Source organism: Amborella trichopoda, chromosome 2 (genome assembly GCF_054954075.1).
Source record: "Amborella trichopoda isolate Santa Cruz 75 chromosome 2, AtrichopodaSantaCruz75HAP2 v2.0, whole genome shotgun sequence".
NCBI classification, from domain to species: domain Eukaryota; kingdom Viridiplantae; phylum Streptophyta; class Magnoliopsida; order Amborellales; family Amborellaceae; genus Amborella; species Amborella trichopoda.
Window position 1 is genome coordinate 39093107 of NC_142337.1, and position 26475 is coordinate 39119581.

Below are 26475 nucleotides of genomic sequence, written 5' to 3' on the forward strand. Positions count from 1 at the left end.
TTTGTACTATCAATTGCTTTTCCTTCAATGAAATTATAATGTACAGAAATGAATGTAAAAGAACGGAAAAAAAAAAAAAAAAGAGGAAAAGATTTACATCTTCTAAGCTCCCCCTACGATCAGCTCACCAATTTAGCAATACAGCAGAAGAGTTACCCAGCATCCCCAACCCCAAAAAAGAGGACCAAAAGGAAAAGAAAAGAAAAACCAATACAACCAATAACCAGACATCCCTCCTGTAAAATGTAAACAAAAGAAAGAAAAAGATAATAAAAACAAAAAAATAGAGCATTCTCTCAAATCAATGCCCTTTGAATTCCCCCACCTAACCTGATGCAACCAGTGTAGCATTTGCCATAAGAAAATCACGATCTTCAGGGGGAGGCTTTATGTACTTCCCTAGTGTCCTTTGGTGAGTGCGACCCCTAATTCGACGCTGCTTGTCCTTGCTCCTCCTCTTCCTCTCTGCCTTCTCCTTTTGTCTATGGTTTCGCTCCCTCTCATACACCCCTTGCCAATAAACCTCTCCTGTTTGGGGCCAAAGCCACCGCCTATCTAGTTGGTTGTCAAAGTCCGACTCCTCGGCCAAGTCCTCGTCCATGCTCTTGAGGAGAGGGTAAGAGAACCACTTCACCCACATATGCCCTCCCCTCCGACCTTTGAGCCTGTGGTGCTCATGCATGGCCCCTGTTTGAGGGCTTATGTACACGATGCGCCTCGCACTGTGGTATGCCCACACGTTCACGAGCAACTCCATCACCCGCGAGTAGCAATGCCGGTCCTGTCAGCCCAACAATCGGTGCAAACCGGAATGGACGGATTTGAAGCCAAAAGAAAAAGTAGAGGGAACAGAGAAATGTATCAAGGTCCAGCGGATTATGAGCATATGATAATCCAAGGCTACACCCACCATCCATTCGATGATATAGAGGGGCATTCACCTGGGTAGGATTAAGCTCCAATCTTCAATTACTGGCAATGGATGCTGGATGGAGCTCGGTGTTACCACGTATCATATTCCATTGGTTTAAGGTATATACTTTTCAAGAAATTGTCGGATAGTCCATTCAACACCAGAGATGTATCCTCTTGTTCAATGAGAGTAATTTTAGAATGATCAAGATCACTATTCAATAAGAATCGGAAAAAAATATGGGCATATTTCATCATATAAAAAAAAGCCAGAGGCCCGCTAATTTTGTTTGATTTATGTAGGTTAATGCATAATAGTCTGATGGATAACTGAAATGCTAGACAATGTTTGCACTGGAACAGGAGGTTCGGCCAAGAGCAGTAGAAAATAAGTGGCAAGAAAAATGCAAGGTGCCTTGATACATGCTTGACCAGCACGTACCTACTACAAATTATCATTGAAATTACAGAAATATGTTAATCAAGAGAGGCCAATATTATTGTGGGTTCATTGAAGAACTGGAGTCAAAAATCACATCAAGAATTGGAACTCAGATTTTCATGAAATCCAAATATCCAATTCTCAGTTTTGAATTTTACAAAATACTATGAAAAGTAATTTTTGATGACGCTGATTTATTAAAGTTTTGTTCATATTACTAATAATTGGTTTTCTTTCAACCCTCACAAAACAAAAAGACCAAAAAGTGAAACACATAATATTTGGATATAAAACTAAATGAAATTTGACCATATTTTTGCTCCATGCATATACTTAATTTGCTAATTTTATAAATAGCAGCCGCTCCAAGCACAGTAAAGAACAGAAACACAAACAGATTTGATTGCAAGACTTCCTGGTTTACAAGCAATGATAAGGGAGAAAAAAGTACCTTCGACAAGCTCAAATAACATTCGCCAGTTCTTCGGTGCTGGTCATATAATCGTGCATCCAATGCATCGACAAACATTCTGTGATAAAATTATACAAATATAATGAAGTAAGAAATTGCGCCATGTGCCTTATGTCACAAGTATGGAATTCAAACCAGCAAAAATGCGCGCGCGCACACATGCATTTATAGCTATCCCCAACAGCACAAAAGGAACCCACACTGTTCACTTAGTGATAAACAAGAGAAAAAAATAGACAAGTGAAAAATATTAAATCTTGCAAACCAGAACCTTGTAAGTAAAGCAGAAGCTTGATTGAAAGAGAAACATTTTGTGTCTAACTTTGAGAGTCAACATAGGAAAACATAACTTTCAAGTTACAAGTATCAATTTAGGAAATGAAAGCTAAGCATATCATGAAGTCTAACCTTTCAAATGGAAAAGTTTGAACCATAGTTGTTGGGATCAGAAGCGAGACCAGAAGCAGGATTGGAATCGGGAGTGGGAGAATGTGAAATGCTAGAAGATTCCTATGGTTGGGACCAACATCCATACAATACATAGGTTAGGGGTCTTGATCCCCAATGATCGAGATCCCGACCTTTAGGGGGATCTTGCTCCAAACCTTAAAGAGTATGTATATGCTGGAACTATATATGCTATTTAAAGTAGGGATCTCTTCAGTTATAGCCCAGCAAGCAATGCAACTATATCAAAAGTATAGTTGTCTTGCTACCAAGCTATAAACTAAGATCATCAGTTTGACTGTTATCTTGGTTTTTAAGGTTGTGATCACGATCCCTAACAATAGGATTCAGGATCCGTACAATGGAGATCAAGATAACAAAATTTAAAAAATCAAGGCCTTTAATATTTGTTTCCTGGAGCGAAATTTCGAAGCAAGATCGCCACCTATATTCAGGGATTCTAGCAACTACAGTTTGACCTCATCCATTGAAGATTTTAAGCACAAACGAATATTGCACAAAGGCATGTAATAAATCATCATCATCAAAGCCTTATCCCAACTAATTGGGATCGACTACACAAATTATGTTCTGTCATTCTGCTCTTAATGTAGATTAAGGATTAATGATAAAATATATGGTAAAGTTTTATACTGGCTGCCTACCCAACGCAACCCACCTCCTTACTCAAGGTTGGGACGGCTTAAGGGAAAGTTTAATGTCCTCACCCTGATTAGACCAAAATAAACACGAAGTAATATATCCATGAGCATGAAACACTCAAGAACATCCATTTCTACATGCACATGCAAGCATGTATTGTGACGCACTAAATATGGCTCATGAATATACACATGTACATACCTAGAGAACATGACAAGCTCAAGAAAAGATCTTGTTGGCAATGCCCAACTATGCATGACGGACCATGAATACCCATCAGCCGGCATTGGCGGCAAAGAGTTCCAATCTTCCTGCAAGCCATAAATCCTTCGGAATGCCTCTTTAAATGCAAACCTTGAAAATTGCAAGTTCAACGTAGATCAGAAAATTGGATGAAGATAGAAAAAGAAATGAAAATGTTGCAGTGGCATCAAAATTCTTTCTCGTATGATATAAAGGTGCAATGAAAGTCAAGATATTCATATATGCGCATACATCTATGGATCTCTAGCATCCATTTTAACGCTTCGAAGGATCACAGCTGAGACATTACACTTGATGGGGATAAAGTGGGGATAGAGGGAATTAGTGAGGAGTAAGTTCCTTGAGTAAAAAGGGGCCCTGGGGTCGGGGTGAGGGGTGAGAGAGAGAGAGAGAGATAATGTGGAAAAAGGAAAAGCGAAACTACGAGACGTAAAGAAGAGAAAAGAATGATAATTTAAGATTAGGTTAGATTTGGAAATAAACAAAAATGTACAATAAAAATGTGAGGAAGGAGAATTGAAGAAAAGAAATATGCTAGAAAAATGAAGAGAAAAAAGATATAATACATAACAATGACAGAAGGTATACAAAAGAAGAAGAATAAAGAGAAGAATGACGAGAAAAAAAGAAAAATAGCGAAGACATACAGATATGGGTTCAGTTTAGAATAAGACAGCGTACAAAGAAAGAAAAGGAGTCGCAATGGAAGAAGAGAAGAACTATGATAAAAAAAGCATGGGGAAAAAATATGATATAAAAAAGGGAAAAAAGAGACAAATACCACACGAAAGGGAAAAAGGAGAAGAGTGAACAAGTCACTAAGGTGGCAAAGAGATGAAGAAATAAGGTAGGTACGTTATGGTTACTATGAAATAAGACCAAAAAACATTATCTAATAAACTTAGAAGTTTATTAAATAGCATTCTCAATAAACTAGCCAAAATATGAACGACAAAACTAATAAACTTTTCGGTGAAAAATACCTGCAGTTGCCAGCATTTATAGAGTCACAGAAAGACCAAAAATCTAGTTGCAAGGGATTTCTTGGATCCTCATCCATACGGGCCCAAAAAAATAGAGCATCACCGTACCTGTGAGCTTCTATGGCCCCTACTAACGCACCTTCAGCAATAGCAGACAAGGAACTCTGTTTAAGAAAACATCTATGCATCAGTAGCAAGAAAAATAGCATGTGTGCCTCATACTCAACAGAAAGTAGTACATTGAAACTGGGTGATACACCCTTTCTTAGTTTTTTAATGAGTTGATCATTTGTCCAAATTTTGTGGCATATGAAAAATTGGAAATCTGTTATTTATTGTTTTATTTCCAACCAACTGCTTACATCAATTCTCTTAAGTCAATGGCAGCAATTTATTCTTAAATTTGGCCCAATTGTATTATTCTTCTGGGGATTTTCTGGTGAAGGATAGAAAGCTCTATGAAATTGAGATACCTTATGGTATCAAATTATCAATGCGTCAGGTAGGACCACTTATTGATATCCTTGGACATTTCTCATATTTGTAGTTATGTCCCTAACTATTGGGGCATTTTAGTCCTCACTGCTTCTTTACAACATGAGTGAAGGGAACCTTTTTATGATATTCTCTAGCTGAAGGAATATTGGGAGCGGCCTGTCGTACAGGACTACAGGTCCTGCAAATATATTTTTCAACAACAAACTCAATCTAATCATCAAATGTCGCTGAAAATCAAGATAAAATGTTCTTTTTCCAGAAGCTACACACAATGCTGCACCCCTATGCTGGACTTGGTGTGTCTTTTTGAGCTTACTCACTCAAGAATAACGGAACTCCGATCAAATTCTTGCAAGTCTTCTATAAACATGGGCGAGTCTTTCCAGAAGTAGGTATGCTCGCACTTAACTCAATTGAAAAATGACAACTGCCCAAGCCGACTTCCCAGGAGAGTCCCAAACTTAAAAAACGGTTCCGAGCCCAATCTATAGGCTTAACGAGGTGCAAAGTATGGTTTTTTCACTTCAACTCCTTGCATGCAGTCGGTTTCCTATGAAGAAGGATTGATTCATCTACATTTTGTTCATGACTCCAGTGTTGGTTATCTTATCCTTCTCAAATTGAATCCAATTCTTGTCATGGGCAATCATCGGCTACTTAATAATGTCCATCAGCAGCTCAGAACTACTATGAGATACATGATGATGGGACACTTCACTATTCCTAAGTATTGAAGCAGCTATTATCAGTTACGGTTCATTCTTCCAAACCAACTACATCATGGATTTATTATCTTGTGAACATATGTAAGAAAACTACAGGCAACTTGAGCTTAATCTCATGCACCTAAATGTAAATGACACTCTTTCAAGGATCCTTCTTTCTGCAGAATTGCACGTGTTGTCATATATGACTCTTCTTTTTTATAAATCTCTCGTATTTGATCAAATCATCATCATCATCATCAGAGCTTTTTCCCAACTATTTGGGGTCGGCTACATGAATCTTAGTCCGCCATTCTTCTCTATCAAAAGCAGATAACATCGATTCAGGATTCATGGAAAACTTTGGTAAAGGTTTACGTTGGCTGCCTACTAGATCTACAATTGATGATGATCTGATGAAACCAACAAATTTATGTATAAGCCCACTAGATCTAGAATTGACATCTATGCATGTTTTCTTCAATGCACCAAAGGCATGATTGCTCAAAGGCATGATTACAAGTTTATTTCTATGTTGACTTGGCAGGTTGTCCTGATGATAGATGCCCCACAGCCTGATATTATTACGCGTGCTAATTTGGCCTCATTGAATGCTTATTTACTTATCTCAATCAATTACTGTGATAAGCTACTTACATCTTCAAGAAACTTATTTTCTAGAAAAAAGTACAATGAGATACATTAGGAGTTTGACAAGATTTTTCAAGGGAAGTTTTCTTCTTTTTTTTTTTTTTTTTTTTTTTTTTTTGTGTGGAGGGAAGGGGTTGGGTTTAGAGGTGGTTAGCCTAGGTAAAGCATATGCAGTAAGGATAGGTGCATGCTAGGACATGTGATTTCAATGGAAACTGGTATGAATGGTGCAGACTTCAGAGTTCAGTAGGACAGTCTGATTTACAATAGCGCATCACTGAAGGGATACAAGGGGTTTTGATGTTTTATGTAGCAACAAGGGGTTTTGCCGTGTCTTTTAGGGACTGAAGAGGATGCTGATGGATCCAAATATTACGGTTGCACTAGTGTTTAATGCAGGGAGGATAGAGCATTGCAGTGTCCACACTCAAAGAAAGATCCTGACCATGGGAGAACGGCTATTTGGTTCCTAGTCAATGCGATCGGGGACTTGATATGCAATGTATACAACTCATTCCGCTTGTGCTCGGGCAATAGGGTTGCCTATGCAGGATATCATTATTAACAGGTTATGGGGCTCCTTTTACCCTGTAAATTTGCTCTAGAATCGGCTATCGAACTAGAGCTGGGTCCACAAGGTCAACAACTGGTTCTAGGGCTTGATCAATCAAATAAACTACGGCGCCGGATCTCCAACAGGTAACGCAATTGGACAGGATAGTGGCTCTCAAATTGGCTATGCATCTCAATTTGCAAAAGGGGGATATGAAACTGGATTCGGAATTGTGCCATATTTGCTTTTGTCCCCGTTGCCTCTGATAGCTATGCCCCCGCCTCAGTTTCTGTCTGTCACTTGTTTCTCTGCTTCCTGGTGTCAATCTCCAACGGGGACCTCCTTATTAAACTTGATTTGTGCCCCTCTGGTGCTCCTGGATCTGGAACATGCTCCGGCTCCAACAATGCAATGGGTAAGGATGCCTAGCAGAGTCATGGTGAATATGATGCCAGCTATGAGACTGCAGGTTCATCTGGTTATGGTTAAATGGATGGAACTGAAGGGTCTGCTTCCAGCTCTTGACCTCTAACTCCAGACTATGGCTTTCGAATCACCTTTACTTAGCCTAGATGCCTGCCCCGATGCCTCCTTTGCTATGTATGCGTCGGGTTCCAGGTCCGCTTCAATAGGTCCATCAATGTTGGGACTGGATTTGGCTGCAGCTGGCTGCTTTGATGCTAGGCGCCAGTGTTGTTAGTGAGACTAGAGAAACTTGGTCAACTATAGGTGCGACTTCGTGCTCTGTTGTCTCCATCTCTTTGACTGGCTGGAGAACCACAACTAACTATTTGAATGAGCCAACAACAATTAATTATGCCTCTCCTCCTGCCTCTGTAGCCAACTCCACTCCTGACTCCGCTACCGGAGAAGATTTTGTCCCCGTGTCATTTGGTTCCACAGGTGATGCCTTTCCTTCCATCAGTGCTGCTTCCTCTAATGCCTAAAGTGAGTGTCTTTGTTTTTACTGCTACCCTTTTTGGCTCGTCTTCCACTCTGCCATAAAGTCGATCTAGTGTTTCAAAAGCCCTAGGAGGGTCCTAGGAGGCCTGGGGGGTCCAGGCCGCCTAGCTCCTAGGCGGGCGCCCAGAACCAGGGCGGCCCAGTCGAATCCAAAACGGATGCCCATTTCAATAAAAAAATGATATATAGTATAACACATAAAAATTAGGTATTCAGGGCACTTACTTTGAGTTTGATTGCTCAATCTTCAAACTTCCACCTCAAAGATGCTTCTAAGCACTCAAAATCTTCTAAAAAACCCCCCAAGAGATTTATAAAACATCAAAAATTAAATCTAATATCAATGGGTGATGTTTTGATCAATTTTTGTCAACTTTGACAAACCCTTTGATCCTAAAGAAATCACCAAAAACTAGTTTTTTTATAGCCTTTCTCTGTCTAAAATGGGCTCCAATAAGTTTTAGGTTTCAAATGAACTTAAAACCATCTTTCTAACCCTTTCTATTTTAAAAAAAAATCAATACAAAAAAAAAAAAAAATTCCGCCTCTAGGGGAGGCGCCCCACCTAGGCGAGTTCCATACCGCCTAGGCGGGGCGCAAACCCTGGGCGGCCGCCCTGGGCTGGGAGCTGGGCGCCCACCTAGACGAGTTCCATACCGCCTAGTCGGCTGCCCAGATTGACCGCCTAGGCCTGAGACTGCCTAGGCGCTGAGCGGTCTGCTTTTTGAATCACTGAGTGGATTAGAACATGGCTAGCATTCTAAATCTCAAACAGGGGAATGAATCGCAACCTAGATCTACTCTCATATTGATGACCCACAGCACCCCAGGTTCCTATGTTTACATAATGGCCTTTGAGTTCGTTTCAGACCTAAGGGGCTGGCTACCGGATATGAGTATGGATTGAGAGTTCATCCTACCTAGTAGATGTTTGCATTTGACCCCTACCCATACCTCTGCTACCTATGCTCCAACCATGATGGCGATTGGGCGCTAGCGATTTGGATTATGCTATTGGTGCTTCTACTGGGTAAACAAGTCCCCCGCCTTTGCTCTTCAATCCAGATGAACCACTTATGGCTTTGGCCCTGCCTCATACCTATGTTGTTGGTTCAACTAAACCTCAGACTTTTATATGAAGTGCAAGAGGTTTAACTTATATAGGCTTTGCCCCCACTTCTGCCCATATGGGGATCAACGGATTAGTTGTTATCTATTATTAAACAGCAAGAGGCACAAGCACGTCATGCCCAACAAACCCACCTCGCATTAGGTAGGGAGATCAATGAACAATGGGACTTATCAAGACTGACGGTGCAATCATTGTTCAAAAAAGCGGACCGCCCAGCGCCTAGGCGGTCCAGAAGGCATGGGCGCATCGCCCAAACCTAGGCGACCAAGCGGGGCGGCTGCTTGGGCAGTACAGAACCCACCTAGGCGGGCGCTTAGTGCCCAGCCCTGGGCCTGCGCCCCGCCTAGGGGCAAAAGTTCATTTTTTTTTTGTTGTATTGATTTTTTTTCAAATATAAAGGGTTTTAAGGATGGGTTTTAAGTTCATTTGAAACCTAAACCCATAAGAACCCATTTTAGAGATAAATAAACATCAAGAATACTAAATTTTGTGACTTTTATTGGATCAAAGTGTCTCTCAAAGTTACGAAAAACATATCCAAACATCACCCAAGTAGATTTGATTTAGTTTTGGAGCTTTATAATCCTATTGGAGGGTTTTTTTAATTATTTTAACACCAGAAAACATCTTAGAGGTGGCAGTTTGGAGTTCAAGCAATCAAAGTAAGTGCAAAACTTTATTTTTTAGATTGTTTGTTTTATTTTGAGATGTCTTCTTCAGGATCTAGTCGAAGTGGAGATCCGGGGTTGAAATGTGGATATAACCCAAATCCAAATGACAAAAATTGCATTAGGGGGCATAAACCAGTTTAAGAAACATCTTGCCGGTATTAAAGGGGACGTTGGCCCTTATAAAAATGTTTCTGAAGCTATCAAAGAGGAGATTAAGCAATTTATGAGTTTTGTAAAACAAAAATATGAACAAAATCCTTGTCATTTGAATAGATCTATATCTGCTACTTCTAGAAGAAGTGATCCGGGTTGGAAGTATGGTTATAACCCAAAACCAAATGATAAAAATTGTATAAAGTGTAATTTTTGTGAAAAAAATGCCAATGGGGGTATTAACCGATTCAAGAAACACCTTGCTGGTATTAAAGGGAATGTTGCCCCTTTATAAAAAGGTTCCTGAAGGTATTCAAGATAAGATTAGAATCCTTCTAAATTTCAAAGAAGCAGAAAATGATGAAAATGAGTCTTGTTTTATGGAAATATCTTCTCCAAGTTCTTCTACAAGTGGTGATCTGGGTTGGAAGTATGGTTATAATCCGAATCCGAATGACAAAAATCGTATTAAACGTAATTAATGTGGAAAGGATGCTAATGGGAGTATTTATCGATTTAAAAAACACCTTGCCGGTATTAAACGGGATGTTGTTCCGTGTAAAAATGTTCCTGAGGCTACCAGGGAGAAAATTATACAATATTTGAGTTCAGGGAAGCACAAAAAGATAGAAAATGGTAGAGCTGCCAAGACTCCTAGGGCTCATCTACACATACTAGTAAAGAGAGAGGTAGATTCAAAAGAAACAGAGGAGGGCGAGCATTATATTGAAGAGGGAGATGACTATGATGATGATGGCCTTGAATCTGATGCATATGATGAAGTTTACCCTATTCCTTCTGATGACGACGACGATGATGATGATGATGACAGAAGGCTTTTGGTATCGAGTGTTGACTGTTGTGTTGAGTGTTGAATATTGTATCCTAGACAGTATATTTTTTGAATTTCTGTATATTTTCTTTCTTTTTTTTAGTTTCTACTTTCTAGTTCTACTATCTAACTTTTGTGTGTACAGTCTACAGTGTATCAGACTATCAGTGTATGCTTGACAAGGGTATCAGCCTAGGCGGCTTGAACAAAAAAACCGCATGCCTCGACCCAGGCGGGCCCTACATGGGCGGTTGTACCTGAGCCCAAAGTTGTACTGCGTTTTTCGATTTTTAAATTCACCCAAAAGGGCAAAGGCGGTCATTTTGACCCCCAGTCTGTATAAAAATGTTATGGGGTTTATTTTTGAAACCCCAAAGTGAAAAAAAAAAAAATGAAACCCTCAATCTCTAAACTTATTGCCCCACAAGGTGCTCGAGGTTTTGGGCACCCGCCAAGGCGCTGGGCACCAGGGAGGCCGCCTAGGGGCCGCCTAACCTTGATGCTTGTATGGTTTTACTGTTTTAGCATTGTATGAATATATGGATTATGGTCTTATGGATTATCAAAATTCTCTTTTGGACTTCTATCCTTTCTTTTTTTAACTGGGATTATGGTCTTATGGAGTATCAAAATTCTTATGGATTATGGTCTTATGGATTATCAAAATTCTTATGGATTAATCATTATCAGTCATCATTTTTCTTTTTTTTTCAACTGGTCCGCCTAGGCACTGGGCAGCTTAGACCCCCATGGCCGCCTGGGTGCCGCCTAGCGCTTTTTGAAACACTGGGTGCAATCCATCGCTTCTATGCCGGCAAAGAACAAGTCCACTACCCATCCAATGGGCTTCTCCTACCCGGGGTAGACAGGTCAGATTCAAATTTAGCCTCGTAGCTGCATGATGCCTTTTTGATGGATGCCTTTTTTATCAGGATTAACTCAAGAAATTATTCGAAGAATATAGCAATTCCATAACTTATTGATGAGTAACTCCGGGCATAGAAGCTACTAATCGATGGATCAGGATTGACATGCATGCCTTTTGATCGAGACTTGCTCAAGAAATTATTGGGAGAATATAGCAGTTTCATAACTTATTGATGTTCTTGATTAAGTCGTTATTTTATGCCTCATAGCGTGGGGGAGTGAAAATGTCTCTACCAATGTTCAAAAAGGCGTAGGCAGCCGCCAAGGCGGTTTGGGCTCTAGACTGCCACCTAGGCGGGCGCCCAGACCCAAAGGCGTCCTGTGTTGTATTTTTTTTAAATGTTGGATCCTCCACACCTCCCCCCATTTTATTGTATATATTTTACAATACTAATTATGAATTAATACTATTTTTTTGGTTTATCAATAAATTAATTACTATCACATGCAAAACATTTTTTCGATAAATTAATAATTACGAATTAATACTATATTTAGGTTTCTCAATAAATTAATAATTATTATTACATGCAAAAAGCATTTTAGATAAATTAATCATTACAAATTAATACTATTTTTTGGTTTACCAATAAATTAATAATTATTGTTACATGCAAAAATCATTTTTGATAAATTAATAATTACAAATTAATATTATTTTTTGGTTTACCCATAAATTAATAATTATTGTTACATGCAAAAAGCATTTTTGATAAATCAATAATTATGGATTAATATTATTTTTTGATTTACTAATAAATTGATAATTACTGTTACATGCAAAAAGAATTTTCGATAAATCAATAATTATAAATTAAGTATTTATTGAAAATGCTTTCTGCATGTAACAATATTTAGTAATTTATTGGTGAACCAAAAAAATAGTATTAATTTATAATTATTAATTCATCAAAAATACTTTTTGCATGTGATAATAATTAATTTATAGGTAAACCAAAAAATTAGTATTAATTCGTAATTATCAATTTATCAAAAATATTTTTTTTTATGTAACAGTAATTATTAATTTATTGGTAAACTAAACGATAGTATTAATCCGTAATTATTAGTTTATCGGAAATGCCTTTTGCATATGATAGTAATTATTAATTTATTGGTAAACCAAAAATTAATAATTACGACTTAATTATCATATTTTCAAGTTGGCACCATGGCGCCCGCTTTTTACAGCACCGCCTTGGGCGCCTAGCAAAAGCCGCCTAGTCCACGACGAGGCATTTTTTAAAAAATGCCGCCTAGGAGGCTAAAGAGCTGAATTTTCATTCATTGGTCTCTAATAGGACTACTCTAGAGTGTCCCAACTACTGCAAGGGCACTTCTCTTTAGTTAAATGGGAACAATAAGGAAGATAACAATAGGAATCATATATAAAATGAAATTTGCATGTCCTTTATCATTGCATTGGTGCAAAGATGTGTAGGATGCTCCTGCCCAATCGTGCTTATGTGCGTCAAGCTGTTAAATTTTTTTCTTTTTGACTCCAAGAAAATGTGATAAGTCAAAATCAAAAGCACACACAAGGTCTCCCAAAAGGTGGGTAACATACTGGCCAAACCCTTACTATGCACTAAGGCTTTAAGCGTTAGATGGGGAGTTGTGCCCTATTCTCTCTCTTACAAAGGCCTAAGAGTTTGGACTAATTTGGCTTTGCTTGAATTTCCTTGGGTATTTCGGTAAATTTGCTAAGCTAGTTTTAGGATTTAGTGCACAGAAATAACTAAGGTTAGGACAGCGATTAGGGTTCTTTCTACCTAGGGTTTCTCAACTTAGAATTCCTAAACTCAAATCTAAGCAAATGTGAAAATCCCCTAAAGCGATCCTTAGTGGGCTTCGAAACAAGGGCGGATTACTAACTTTTTGAGAGAATAGGTAGGTGGATTACTGACTTTTATTTCCGTCCAAATTCAAAAGGGTAGTTTTGGTAGGCCAACAAAGTTATAAATTCCATCACATACCCCCTAAAACCTTGGTTCCATCCATCCCTATGGCATGGTGCTTTTATTTCTTCATTTCCAGTATTGAAACAGGTGATCCATCACCCCCACACTGTAGTGCATGCTGACACGATCATTATGCATCATATTTGACTCAAAAACCCAGGATGTGGTGGAGTTTTGGGCCATTTTAGGATGGGTTTTCCAAAATTCAGCTTTACATACCCATTTTTCCTTTGCCCTGTAGGAGTTTTGCCGAACTTCGTTATTCTTAGGCACCATGAAATCGAAGAGCTCAATCCCATGGTCGTTTTGCATAAAAAATCACTGAAAAACTCTATATCAAGTGAGTTATGAGGATTGAAAGTCGCTAAAACCATAATTTACAGCAAGGTTTCAAAATAGGACACAAAACCCCATCATTTTTGCCCATCATCCTTATTACCTTGATGGTCGCTTTCTGTATGTCAACAAAAGACCTGTCAAGTCACGAACCCAATCCAACAAGTTTCATCAAAAAGTATTGAACTACTCTCTAGAATTTCATCATCTTTCAAGGAAAGATACCCCCAAATAGGCACCTTGTCGGAAAGCTTATGAAGCATTCAACAACATAGCCGATCCCTAGATCAACCTCCATAGGGTTTGGAAGAAATCAGCTTATGGAAATTTGCCAAAACTTGTTGATTTTGAAGATTTTTGGGCTTATTTTTGAAGGAGCACAAAAAATATTTTTCAATAGTATACTCAATCCCCAATTCTCTAGTAAACGTAACCCAATATTGTCACAATGACATGATACTTCGGAGAGTAGGTTTTTCAATAACCCAATTTCATCTGTGAAACTTTCGGGGTTCTTTTGTAAATTTGTTCTCTTTTCTATGTTCCATAGGTTGTGTATCATGATACACAGATTATTTTCGCTACATCTTCTCCATCCGACATCGTTTTGCACTGATATTTCTGGGATATCTTAGGGGTACTTTGGACTAAATTTGTGCACAATGTTGAGCCATTTTGCATCCATTTTCATGGGTTTTCACCACCGTCATTTATTATGCACTCCATGAAAGATTTAGGCCATAAATGACTCCAAACCTCATGGCCTTTATACGTAGGGACCTCCATTATCAAAAATGAGGATTCCCCAAGTTGGGGCCCAAAGTGTGTCTGTTTTGGGGCCCGACTACCACTTCACATATTTCCAGCAGATTGCTAGTGTATATGGCGTGGAAATTATATCAGGGTTGACGGCCTTGTGTATTCGCAATCTGTTGGCCTCTTTTTGTCTGGGAAGCATCATCTACCCTACATTCCAAGTCCTTTTGGGTACAGTGAGGCCCGGATACCCATCCTTTGGACTTTTGGTACGGGTTTGCCATTATACGATCCGCCAAGCATTGTAACATAAAAATAAGCCAAAACAAAGGACACCACCAATCACCTTAATATTTGGCATTTGAAGGATTGATCTTGAACTCCATGATCTGCTTAGTGCATTTTATGTGATCCCATCAACAATAGCAACTCTTCCTGACTGATAATTCATCCTTTTTCTTGGAAAACAATGTATCTCTATAAGGTATACCTCTTAGCAATCCTTTGGGGAATACGAGGCAACACACACATCCGGAAGTTGATATTGCAAGTTAAGGCCTCTATCACTTCATGGTTGCCAATCAAGAAGTTTCATGGCATCAGAATGGAAGATTTGGTGCAAGATTGTGAGCATGATGCCAATTAGAGAAGTAATGATCAGCAAACCTAACATACAATCGTGGAAGCCCACAAAGTGGACATTTAAGTCTAAACAATTACACCAATTCATTTCAAAATATTGGATCTCTTAATTAGGACAATGTTTAAATTAAGGCATTCGACTTAAAAATTCCAAGGGAATTTTAGAGTACATCCAGATACATCAGTCCACACCATCATATAAAAATACCATCTCTTTTAATCTGTATAAAACTTATTTCACTCAGCCATCTTCATGATACATAAACTTAATAAACAATATGTTTAGATTAAAATTAAGAGAAAATATCAAAGAATTCAAATAAATTGTTCACAACATCTAAATAAATCAAAAACAGACTAGTGCAACAAAATCAGGCATTGTTTACCAGTCTGAAAAGACATTTTTTTAAGTGTCCGAAAAATTCATGTCAATCCAAAAAACCATCAAATGAAATAAAAAGTCATTTGTTTCTTTAATAAGGGTTGTAGGTCCCAGCACATACCTTCCTCACGGTCAACCTCCATGATTGGAACCCTATCCATGGATTCTTGTGTATACGGTCGATGCGGTTAGCTATTGCAAAGAAGGCCCCATATTCACGAAGAACATCTCGGTAGTATGGACTGCTCAGAATAGGAAGACGGGAGGGAGCATCTATGTCATCCGCCCCAGGTCGCCGACCCTTAGTAGACTGCAACACACCATAACAATATCTAATTTTGTAAAACTAACATTCCCACACTATGGACAACTATTATTTCATTTCTTTTGATCTTTCCACATTTTGGGATATAAGGTGAACTTATGAAGGAACTGTACCATTGCACCCCATTGTTCAACAGACAACAGGGCATTTAGTTATACAATATTTGGCCTTATACCCCAGATTCCAAAAGGGAAGAAATGCCAACAGACGAGAAGTAGGAATTTTCCAAGTCTTTTGGGTGTAAGAAGCAGCCAACAAGACTAGGAGATGATCCTTAGTGCAGCATGTACAGAATCTATCCTTGTCCCCTTGCTCAAACCCAAGTTATCAGATTCTCAAAATGGAGCAATTTTACCTTCTTTTTTTTTGAGAAATAATTTACTTTTTTCTGTTTTGATATATAGCTTCTTGAATAGATATCATGTAATCAAGATCTTGTTTCTCTTACGATTCAACACTCGACGACCGGAAAATTTCATACCCAGGAAAAAAGAGTTAAATTAGCTATGTCATTCCTTCCTCGATGTTTAGTTTATAGCAAAATACAACTAATCTTGACTACCTTGTTTCTTGTTTGTGCATGGAAATAGGTGTGTGTGTGCTTAAAAATCAACCAGGAGTCCACCCAAAAGTTGCTATGTGAACTTCGCGAAAGTAGCAACCCAGGAAACACACAGTATTAATAGCAAAAAGGTTAAAGAATTTGCACTAAAGGTGGATCTCCATTGGAAAAAGGGATTCAAATTCAATGTCATCGTTGAATATAAGAAAATCTTTGAATAAGAAAATACTCACTAGCCCAATTCCACGATATAGTGATTTATGCAGAAAATGCCAGGTACCCTCTCCATAATAAGGTTCATATATACATAAGGGATTCAATGGAAAAAGGGATTCAAATTCAATGTTGTCATTGAATATAAGAAAATCTTTGAATAAGAAAATACTCACTAGCCCAATTCCACGATATAGTGATTTGTTATGCAGAAAAGGCCAGGTACCCTCTCCATAATAAGGTTCATATATACATAAGAGCTGTCCTGTTCTCTCCAGCTCCCTGTCATCTCTTTCATGGAGTTCATTTTTGGTCCTGTCTGCCCTCTTAGCACTCCGATAAACTTCTTCCCAAGTTCCTCGAGTTTGATCAGTTCTATCTTTCAACTGCATGAATCTCCAAAAGTTGTGAATTACAAGTTCACACTTTCATTAATGTACAAGTTTAAACTAGTCCAGCATTAGAACCAAAGTACTTATGGATGCACTCACTACAAAGGTTAATGCACACAAGTAAATTTAGACTACCTGGCATTCTTGCGAGATAATTTTAGATTCTAATTCTAGGTGCAAATTCAGTGTACAAATCTCAAAGGAAGGCAACCAGTATACAAATAAAAAGTCAGATATTTACATGGTTTACTTCTCACATTTTCTAAAAAACAGGGTTTACCTGTTCTTCTTCTCGCCTCCTTTTTGCATTGACCATCTCAATGGATTTCTCTTCCTCCCAGTCAGTTAAGGAGAACACCTGATCAATTACTTTGCTGGTGTTATTAGAACCCTCAACAACATCACGATAATAGAGCTCTTCAATATGATATAGAAAATCAGAACCATTCGTACTTTTATTCCAATAAATTAGGCTTTCCATATCTTCCACTAGATTCCACTGCCACTCCTCTAAATTTTGAGGAATCTCACTAATAGTTTTGGGAAGCATAACTTCTGATGATAGTTTCAGGACATTCTGAAGTAAATCAGCATAACCTTTGACAGCATCTGAAGCCATTAAATTCCTTGCATTTCCTTTTCCAATGGATCCGACATTTTTAGCTAAAGGTGACAGCTTCCCATTAGATAAAGCTTGACGTAGAATCTGCGTGATCACACGGATATTCTCTTTTGGGAATAGAAAACCATTAACCCTGTTTTCAACCTGCACAAATCATATCAGTAAATTAGCAGCCTGAACTGACCCCTTTTTTTTTTGGGTAATTCAGTGGGGATGATGAGCCCCTACCCGTTTTTTGAAATCGCTAGTGGTTTTTTAATGCGTTAGGTGAGAATAGAAGCCAGGACTTTAGTTGGGGCACAAGTGGTGCTACCACCACAATAATACATAAGCACTTACATAATAAAACTTTAGTTTCACACCGACCATTATCATTATTTGTGCCTACATACATACATATATAGATATATATATGTATAGAGACACAAACACACACACACACACACACACACATGTATGCGTGCATGTATGTATGTATGTATGTATGTATGTACACATGTAGATGGTTGTAACTGTGTATGTATGTATATGTCTATGCATTAATTTATCTTAGATAAGAGAACCGACACGTTTTCTGATAACGGAGATGTTGGGAGCTATAATTGGCTTCCCCAGGGACATAGCACGAATCAAAATAGCAGGAAAGGATTGCTCTTCATGAAAGGATCCATATATCACAATATCAGCAATATCAAGAAAAGAAGTTACATCCCCATCACTGCTAATGCGTTGAACATTATCCTGATGGTAACCGAACCGAAGAGCAATGGCCTGCAAAATTGGATCCATTCATTGTGAGAAACATCTTTCTCAATTTTCTTTATTTGGTATGTGAAGAATTGACACCCATATGGCATCTATAACATGATATGCAGTTAGTTCCCACACAAGACCTCAGACCTCACCATCAAAAATGGATGACTTACTTTTTTGAGTGAATAAGCAGAAACTAACATCAGACAAGTGTGTTGCACAGAAACAAGGATAAATAATGGAAGAGAACACAATAGTGTAACGTTGTATCAAATAATGCAGATAAATCTAAATAAAAAGGCAAAAGAAATGGATAAATTATGACACATAATCACGATGAAAAAGGATAACTACCAAAGTCAACATTGTATAGGCATAATATTCACATAACTAACAAATCAAAGTGTTTGATCAGTCACTAAGGGATTAGGGATTATATTATAGTTTTTCACATAAATACCAGATTGCCCATGAAAATGAAAAAAACACTTATAAATAGATGAAAGAGAGTGGCATGTTATATTTAAGCCCTAACAAAATGGGATGGGAGAGCAATTTTGTTGTTTACATAGAAGAATGGGCAGGGGAAGAGATGAAGAAAATATTCATAGATCATAAGTGAATTATAAGGGTACAAAATTGCTTTCGACAAGATAACTCTCAAATTTCACATTAGCAGCTCCTAACAACTAATATAGGTGTTAAGAGTAGGAATGGGTGCCGAAGCATCGAACCATCACTAAAGCTCCATACCTGAAGAATGCCTAGGAACATTGTTCAAGGAGCTGGCCTTATATATTTGTCTGTGCAGTTTATATGCATGTATGCAGTTTATATAACACCACAACCTTAAACAATCAAACTAAGGCTCACCTCCAAACCCTACAGGAAGATGCAGTTATGGTGCTGGAAACCCCTATGATGGCCATAAAATCTATTTCTAACCCTAATTATGAAATTTAAAGATCCAAAAATATTGCAAATCAAGTAAATTATAAGCATTTGAAAATCTTGAAAATGGATGTCCAAATAATTTATTCTAAGATGTCTTATTCTAGGACTTGAAAACACCTAGTCCCCCTTCTCAAAAACTTGTAGTCTATATAGACCATCAGGACTATGCAAATCCTATGGAACCACTACCAATATGAAAAATAGAACAGATACCGCTTAAGCCACTTTTTCAAAGCCCTCTTTACTAGTTTGTTCTTGTTCTTCAAAAACGACAATCTCTTCCAAAATTCCCAAAAGGGGTACTCTAAATTCCACCAAATCCATACCTCTCCAATTGAGAGTTCCCTATCATTTTCTCTTCACATTTTCTCCATTCATTATGGTCTATTAGCTGGGTGAATTTTGACTGCAATTGCAGAAATAAAGGAATGAGAGGATGGTGATGTACATGCTCAGGATAAAGCCAAGGTTTCTATTTTTGACATAGCCTGGTTTTAGAGAGAGAGTGAGTGAGTGAGAGTGAGAGAGCTTGATCTCCTCTCCTGCAACCAACCAAGGGAATTTTGAATCTTTCTCTCGACCTTGTTGAGAGAAAATAAAGCAGAGAGAGTGTGTATGGGCAGGGGTGAATCTGTCTTTTTTTTTTTAGTATTAGGGGCAGGTGGGTGGGTGAGACGAGAGAGCACTTGATGTCCTCTCCTACAACCTGGGGGGGGGGGGAACATATCGAGAGAGTGTATGGTAAGGGCGAAACTAAGAGAGAGAGAGGCAGCTTTGGGGTGATGCAGATGTGATAGAGAGAGAAAGAGAGGGAAGAGAGACACTTTTGGGGTAAAGCAGCTGGAAAAGGGAGAGAGAGAGAGAGGGTTTTGAAAGTGAGAGAGAGTAAGAAGAGTCCATAGGAAAAGTTGAGATTACAATTTCACCTTTTTTTTTTTTTTTGGGGGAGGGAGGAGAGGATGAGATTGTCACTTTTGAGAAGAACAAGAGCAAAATAGTTAAAAGGACTTTAAAGAGGTACCTTGGGGGAGTATCCGACCTATTTTTCGTGTTGGGAGGCCGGTCCATGGGGTTTATATAGACCCCCGAGGATCTATGCTAACAATAAATTTTTGAGTAGGGGGACAAGGTTCCAATGGTTTTTAGGGTGCAACTTATTCTTATAGTACAAAGTTGACGCCTTCTGTAAATTTTTTCCGATATTTATTTATTTTTAAAGTGATTTAAAGATAAAAAATTATAATTCACTTTTCAAAATTATCTACACACAAGCAGAACTCTAAAGCCTAAAAGTCCCATAAAAATTTGAGAAAATTGAGATTGGGGAGCCATGATGAGAACCCAGCTAAGGAATTGCCAAGTCCCTAAAGTGAGCCAGTAGAGACAAGCGGATTCATTATAATAAGAAATGCCTAATCCCGGACAACCAGGGCAATTCCCCAATTTGAGATCATCCATGACCAGGAACCCTCCAAGGTCAAAGCCAACTTGATGGTTCTGAGTCAGATCACCAGTTTTCAACCTCTGATGCAAACCATGACCATGAAAATGAAAAAGAAAAATAAGGTGGTTGTTACACAATCAGAAAAACAAAAAAAAAAACGCACAAAAAAAAAAAGACAACCAGTTTCAAAATTCAAAAATTTTGAAACTAACCCCCCCTGGGGATTGAAATCCCTAACAACCAGGATAGCGCCCAATTTTCAGTGGGGCCGTGATCCCCTTTCTATGGCAATCAAGATCCCCTTCAGTTAGGGATCAAGATCCCTATAAGATATGGCTTGAAAACCCTTCATACGGGGAGCAAGCTCTGCTCGGCATCGCTGGATACCAACAGGGATCACCACCAGCCTCAACCAAGCTCCCCACATCTATGGTTCATAAATTTGACAATTGTTTCTCATGTTTGCCTAACCTTTTTTTAGAATCTAGACCTCCAACCTAACAATTGAAAGACTTACGCAGAACTTGGCGAGCACTAAATTGACATGAGTTTATGCTGTAGAAGAAAAGACATAATGGACATGGCAATAGACAACACAAATGAAGCATCCACAAATAGGAGACAGCCTTAAGAGAAAGCAAAACCAAAAGCAAGTAGAGAAACAAGAAGATTAAACAGTAAAAGAAAAAAAAAAGAAAAAAGGGAAACAAAAGAGGTTAAGTTCAGCAACAAAATTTGGGGAAAAAAAAAGGAATGCGTTTCACGGAAAGTGAAAGAAAAATGAAGAGTTATTTAAAGAGTTCAGGAGGTATTTATAATTGTATTGACCATTTCACTCTTTAGTTTAGTCACATGGAAGACACGTGGTTAAAAATTTTAAGGGGCACAGTTTAAGACTAATACTTTACTTTCCATAACACAAAAAGCCATTTGAAACCAAGAAAAAAAATTTAAATAGCTTGTCGATATGCTTCTATTAACACTCACATGTACATCTTACCTGCAAAGCCACATCGTATGTACTTGTGGAATTCCTACAGATAATAGAGACTTTTAAATGGGAACCAGAGGTAGCATCATTGTTGAAGTCAGAAAGAAGTGGTGCTATGGCCTGCATGACCAATGCATGTTCCAACCACGATCCATTGTAATGAAATGGACTCCCAACTACTGCAATCACAACATCTTCTGGCCGATAACCCATCTTTGCACGAAGGTCGTGCCCCTTGCACAGGGCCATAAACTTGTATGCCTCCCATGGCTCAAGTGGAGATCCCGGAATAACAAAATAATTTCCTGAATCGAGTGGGGAATACATCATCTGAATAAAGAAATTTCAGCCACAGTCATTGGTCAAGATCTGACCATGAGAAAAAGAAACCATCCTCGGTGCTTATATGGGTTCATATTATATAACAAGCAGGATTATAATGCATTTGCAAACATTACCGGCAAATCATAGTCAGAAAAGACTACCACAGTAGCTCGCTCAAATGCTTGTTTCCAGTCATTGAAAAGCTTCATGTGTCCATTTGAGGTGTACTCGCTAAGCCGAATTGCTAATGCCCGTTCTTGAATGGTCCATATAACAGGCACGGATTTGAATGGTTCCTGCATAAGACTGTTACAAGTATGATCTTCTTTGTTTGAGACAACAATATACAAAGGAAGGAAACAATAAGAAATTCCAAAACTCATGGAAGAATGAAACAGGAAAGGACCAGGACTGGTGGAAATAAAATTTCGAAATCCAAGAGAATGAATGAGATTTAGTACCAAGATCCTCCCTTTTTTGTTGTTCCCAATCTAATACTACAAATGAGTGAGAGTATTTTATTTGTTGAGACCAATTAGGAAAACAAAACACATCGTATCACATTGCACCATTGAACCAAACCACTTGAATACACAATAGAAACGCCATCCCCCACAACAGCAGTAGTGTCAAGATTTTAACGAATCAAAAGTAACTGCTTGACGCACTCCCATTAGCTTGAAAGGGTTTATATTACAAATATGCATTAACTAGTTAAAAGCCCAAAACTATACTTCAGGGTAGATTCTCACACAAAATATGATATACGATTCCACATAAAAAATAATAGATATGGGAGCTTTTCAGCTGAAATGGTGCTTGAATTAAATAGAATAGCCCCTTCAAAGGGTCACTAATACAATATGAGGAAGGTCATACAGAAAGTTTTAATAACAAATGAATTTGAAGGGTTTGTGAGAGCACGATTCATCTACTAATACGATAACCCTGGGCTAGGAACGAATATATGATTCTGTATATTGGAAAGCAATGTAAGTTGAAAACTTAGGTAAGTAGGAAAATGTCATAATTAAATAAGAAAATGAAAGTCAGAAAAGCAGCTTCTAGATGAAACAAGGGACTAGGAAAACCTGGGAAGCCTAGGTCTCGAAAGAGGAGCTCCAACATAAAGCTTCCAAGTTGATTGGAAACAACAAAAATATGCCAAACTTATTTATTAAAAGACAAAATTATACTGGCATCCATGTTGAGACTTTTGGAATCATCCACTGGGCATGAACCAATTTCAGGAGTAAAGAAAATGACCATTAAAGTAGATTACCTCTAGGGTTCCATGGATTACATGGTAAGAAATAATGAGATATGAGTAAGCATTCAGTGAAGACATTCCAGAACATAGAATATGAAGCAAATAAAAGTTCACACCCAGACAGCAGACTGGCAGAATTGTTCTATTTGAATGAGTAAGAATGATATACTCACCAAGACAATACATCTTTTGACTCAATGGTATTCACAAGAACACCATCAAAACTGCATTCAACATAAGTAACCAAATAGTTAATATTATGATCCATCCCACATTAACTTATTCCCAATAATGATAAAAGATTATAAAGAATTAAAAGAAACAAAGCAATTAGTTCTAATGCTTAATAACTAAACTTAAAACAGATATTGTCCGCTTACTTCAACCAATCCACAACAACTCTGGATTCGCTACTAGTTTGCAAAATAGTCACATTTAGCCCCATATTTTTCCAAGCAGCGTGAATGTGGCCATCTTCAAGAAAATAAACCTACATCAAGGCAAAGCAAAAGTCATCCCTCTAATGAAAAGAAATACAGTTATGTCCATAAAAGGGAAGGACACGTTTGTGAAAGGTATGCATGTTCAATATTTAATCTGTCAAAAGCTTAACCAATAACTAGTATATTCATGACACATGTAACTGCTGCTGAAATATAAACCATGACATAAACAAATTGCAAACATCACAGAACTTCCTGTAGTTTGAAAGAAACCATCCCAAAAATATAGGCAATAGAAAATATAAAGGCACCCATGAATGACAATCATGTTTAGCCATCTAAAAGATGAGCTGAAACTAACATAGAGTCCATACTAAATTAATACAATACAACAGCAAAAAAATAACACCCAATGCAGCCACATTCAGCCTTCTAGTGAAGGTTGACTCATAACTCACACGAATCAGAAAATAGAATCACACCACTTGACATACGTACAGTAGGCTCCAAGGTGATACTCATTAGAACCATCTCCTGGATTGAAAGCCATATGAAAAGGCTTCTTCAAAACAATGTAGGAAGCAAGGAAGGCAATCCCATAATAACAAACTCCAAGTCTACTATGCAGAAGGATAACTTTTATTCTTGTAGTAATGAGAGACAAATGACCCAGACCGTAAACACAGCCATGTATAGGAAGCAAGCAATACCCATTCTCTATTTATCTTTTTCCATTTTATTTGATAAGTCGGACAAAGCAAGAAGTTCTCCAGATTCAAAAGACCAACAAGGTCACATGCGATATCAGAAAATCATTAAGGGATGAAGTGGTATTCCCAGTCAAAGAGGCTGGAAGAAAATAAACAGATGAATTTTTTTCAAACTTTTTATGTCATCCTCGGCGTGGGATCACCAATACAAATTGTTATGGAAACTTTAAGTATGTCCTTATAACTACTGCAGAAAGTTTATGCAAGTCTCCCTTGAGCCTTCTAGAACATTACTTGGGGATATCACGACATATGATGCCTCTCTTTCATTCAGTTCTGCATTCCAATCATATCACAGATGACATACTATCGTTAGTGAAACATGCCTATTCAATCAATTACTCTATATGCTCAATCAACATAGAAAGGTTTACAACACCTCTAATGTCAGGAACAGCTTCAACATAGATCCATCATTCCAAGTTTTTCTTATTTAAATGAATTAAAGAGTTATTTGGGAACTCAAATTTTGCCTTGGAGTTCCTTGGCAAAGTTAACCCAATCAATTTTGAACAAAGTATCCTCTATACATGCCTTGCAACTGTTCTTTCTTGACAGTAAGCAGAATCCACTAATCAGCCAATTTCAGAGTAATAAAGAAACCGAAAACAACCACAAGTTTTAGCCCACGAGGATCCAAGACCACAACTATATCCCTAAAAAATTTATGCATAAGGGATATTACAAAAAACCGAATCAAAATTTATTTAAGTTCTCTTTGAATATCCTAATCCATTGGCTTCTGAACTCAGTGGTTCTGAAAACCCACCAAACTAAGACAAATGAAGAAAAAAAGAAGCCAGTTTGAGAGAGAGCCTTATCAAAACTGAGTCCGTCTTTGGATAGCCAATTCTAAACCTAAGAGGTCAAGACTCCGACAACAGAAGCAACCCCGTAAGGACAATAAAGATTCCTTTAGTAATTAACAAGAAGTACGATTTTTGCAAACTGTGAATAATTAAATCCAAGGAGGAAAATGAAATGTAAAGTAGCCAGGATATCAAGAGCAGCAACCAGGTACAGGAGATCATTGAGAAAGGAAAACCCATTAACATATTGTATCCTATCAAGTAATTGCACAAGCAAGGAAGTTACAAACAGTATCCTTTCAAAGAATCGCAAGAGCAAGAATCACCAACAGCATCTCATCAAACAATTTCAAACGCAAGAAAGTGCATTCTGATGCCTTCTTTTCAGAATTTGACTTCTAAGTTCCAAACAAAACATAGAAAAGTTGAAACCAAGTACCTGAATAGCGTACCCCATGGAATACAGAGAGAGTGTGATGCTTATCATCATCAACTGTGTGGCATCCATCAATGGATCTCCAAACACCTGCAATTCATCTTTCAAACCAGTGAGACCACTACAAAGACTCCACAAACCAATTCCATAGAAAACAAAAAGAAAAACATGGAACCATAAGAGCAATTTACAATTTGCTTGTTACCATTGCAAGTTGTGGCCTTCGGATTGGGGTACGAATCCTCGGTCTCATAGAATCCACTGACATATTTGCATCATTTTCTTCTTTCGTGAACTTCTGAAGAACCTTCAAAGGCACGAATTTCACACCTTCCCCAAAATTCAACCCCTCCATCTCCTTCAAGTACTGAAACTCCCATGGGAGCTCTCTGTGGTCAAAACCCATGTGGATTCTAGGCCTCTCCAACCCAATAGAACCAGGCAAAAAGGACTGAAACAAAGCAACCACAAACAAGAAAGCGAGAATTATACATATCAATTGACCATAATCAATCTTGCCGCACCATAAGAACCTGCTCAATCTGTACACGAGCTTCAAATGCAGCTTCTCATCACTGTTTCTCAGATGGCTCAGCTCAGAATAGCGAGAAAGAGAGCCCCTTTTTATCAGAGGAGCACCTGCGTCATTCCTTCTAAGGCTTTGAGCCTCAGACTCTTCCAATGAACCCATCTCAGAGAACCCCACCTCTTTCTTCACCACACAAAAACAAACCCAAGACCCCAAGTTATCTAAATGGACACTCTATCTTTTGAAGGCGCTCCACCATTTCAAGGACCCATTCATGGCTGCTTCGGATATACA

The 26475-nt window shown here is 38.2% G+C and overlaps 1 protein-coding gene across 9 annotated transcripts; it reads right to left on the reverse strand.

The window, feature by feature from the left end:
- Nucleotides 1-26475, reverse strand: LOC18425470 (glycosyl transferase family 1 protein). 9 transcript variants are annotated; one of them, XR_016049428.1, is made up of 15 exons: nucleotides 25858-26475; nucleotides 25656-25742; nucleotides 23575-23684; nucleotides 23368-23418; nucleotides 22059-22230; nucleotides 21610-21930; nucleotides 18026-18229; nucleotides 17290-17602; nucleotides 17117-17194; nucleotides 16621-16830; nucleotides 15466-15654; nucleotides 4184-4347; nucleotides 3138-3290; nucleotides 1806-1884; nucleotides 1-781 (listed from the first exon to the last, which is right to left on the reverse strand). XR_016049428.1 is itself a non-coding variant. In XM_006830017.4 (14 exons), the coding sequence occupies exons 1-14, from the start codon at nucleotides 26341-26343 to the stop codon at nucleotides 326-328; spliced, it is 3168 nt and encodes a 1055-aa protein (XP_006830080.1). In that variant the 5' UTR covers nucleotides 26344-26475; the 3' UTR covers nucleotides 1-325. The 9 variants fall into 9 exon arrangements, 3 of the variants coding, with proteins under 3 accessions (XP_006830080.1, XP_020517679.1, XP_088714444.1); XR_016049429.1 differs by having other exon boundaries at nucleotides 17094-17194; XR_016049431.1 differs by lacking the exon at nucleotides 23368-23418.

Coding starts and splice junctions, on each gene's coding strand:
- LOC18425470 (XM_006830017.4), bottom strand. CDS start 26,343: ATGGGTTCATTGGAAGAGTCTGAGGCTCAAAGCCTTAGAAGGAATGAC. Junction 16,831..17,116: donor GGAGGCGAGAAGAAGAACAG/GTAAACCCTGTT, acceptor AGATTCATGCAG/TTGAAAGATAGAACTGATCA. Junction 3,291..4,183: donor ATAAATGCTGGCAACTGCAG/GTATTTTTCACC, acceptor GCAATTTTCAAG/GTTTGCATTTAAAGAGGCAT.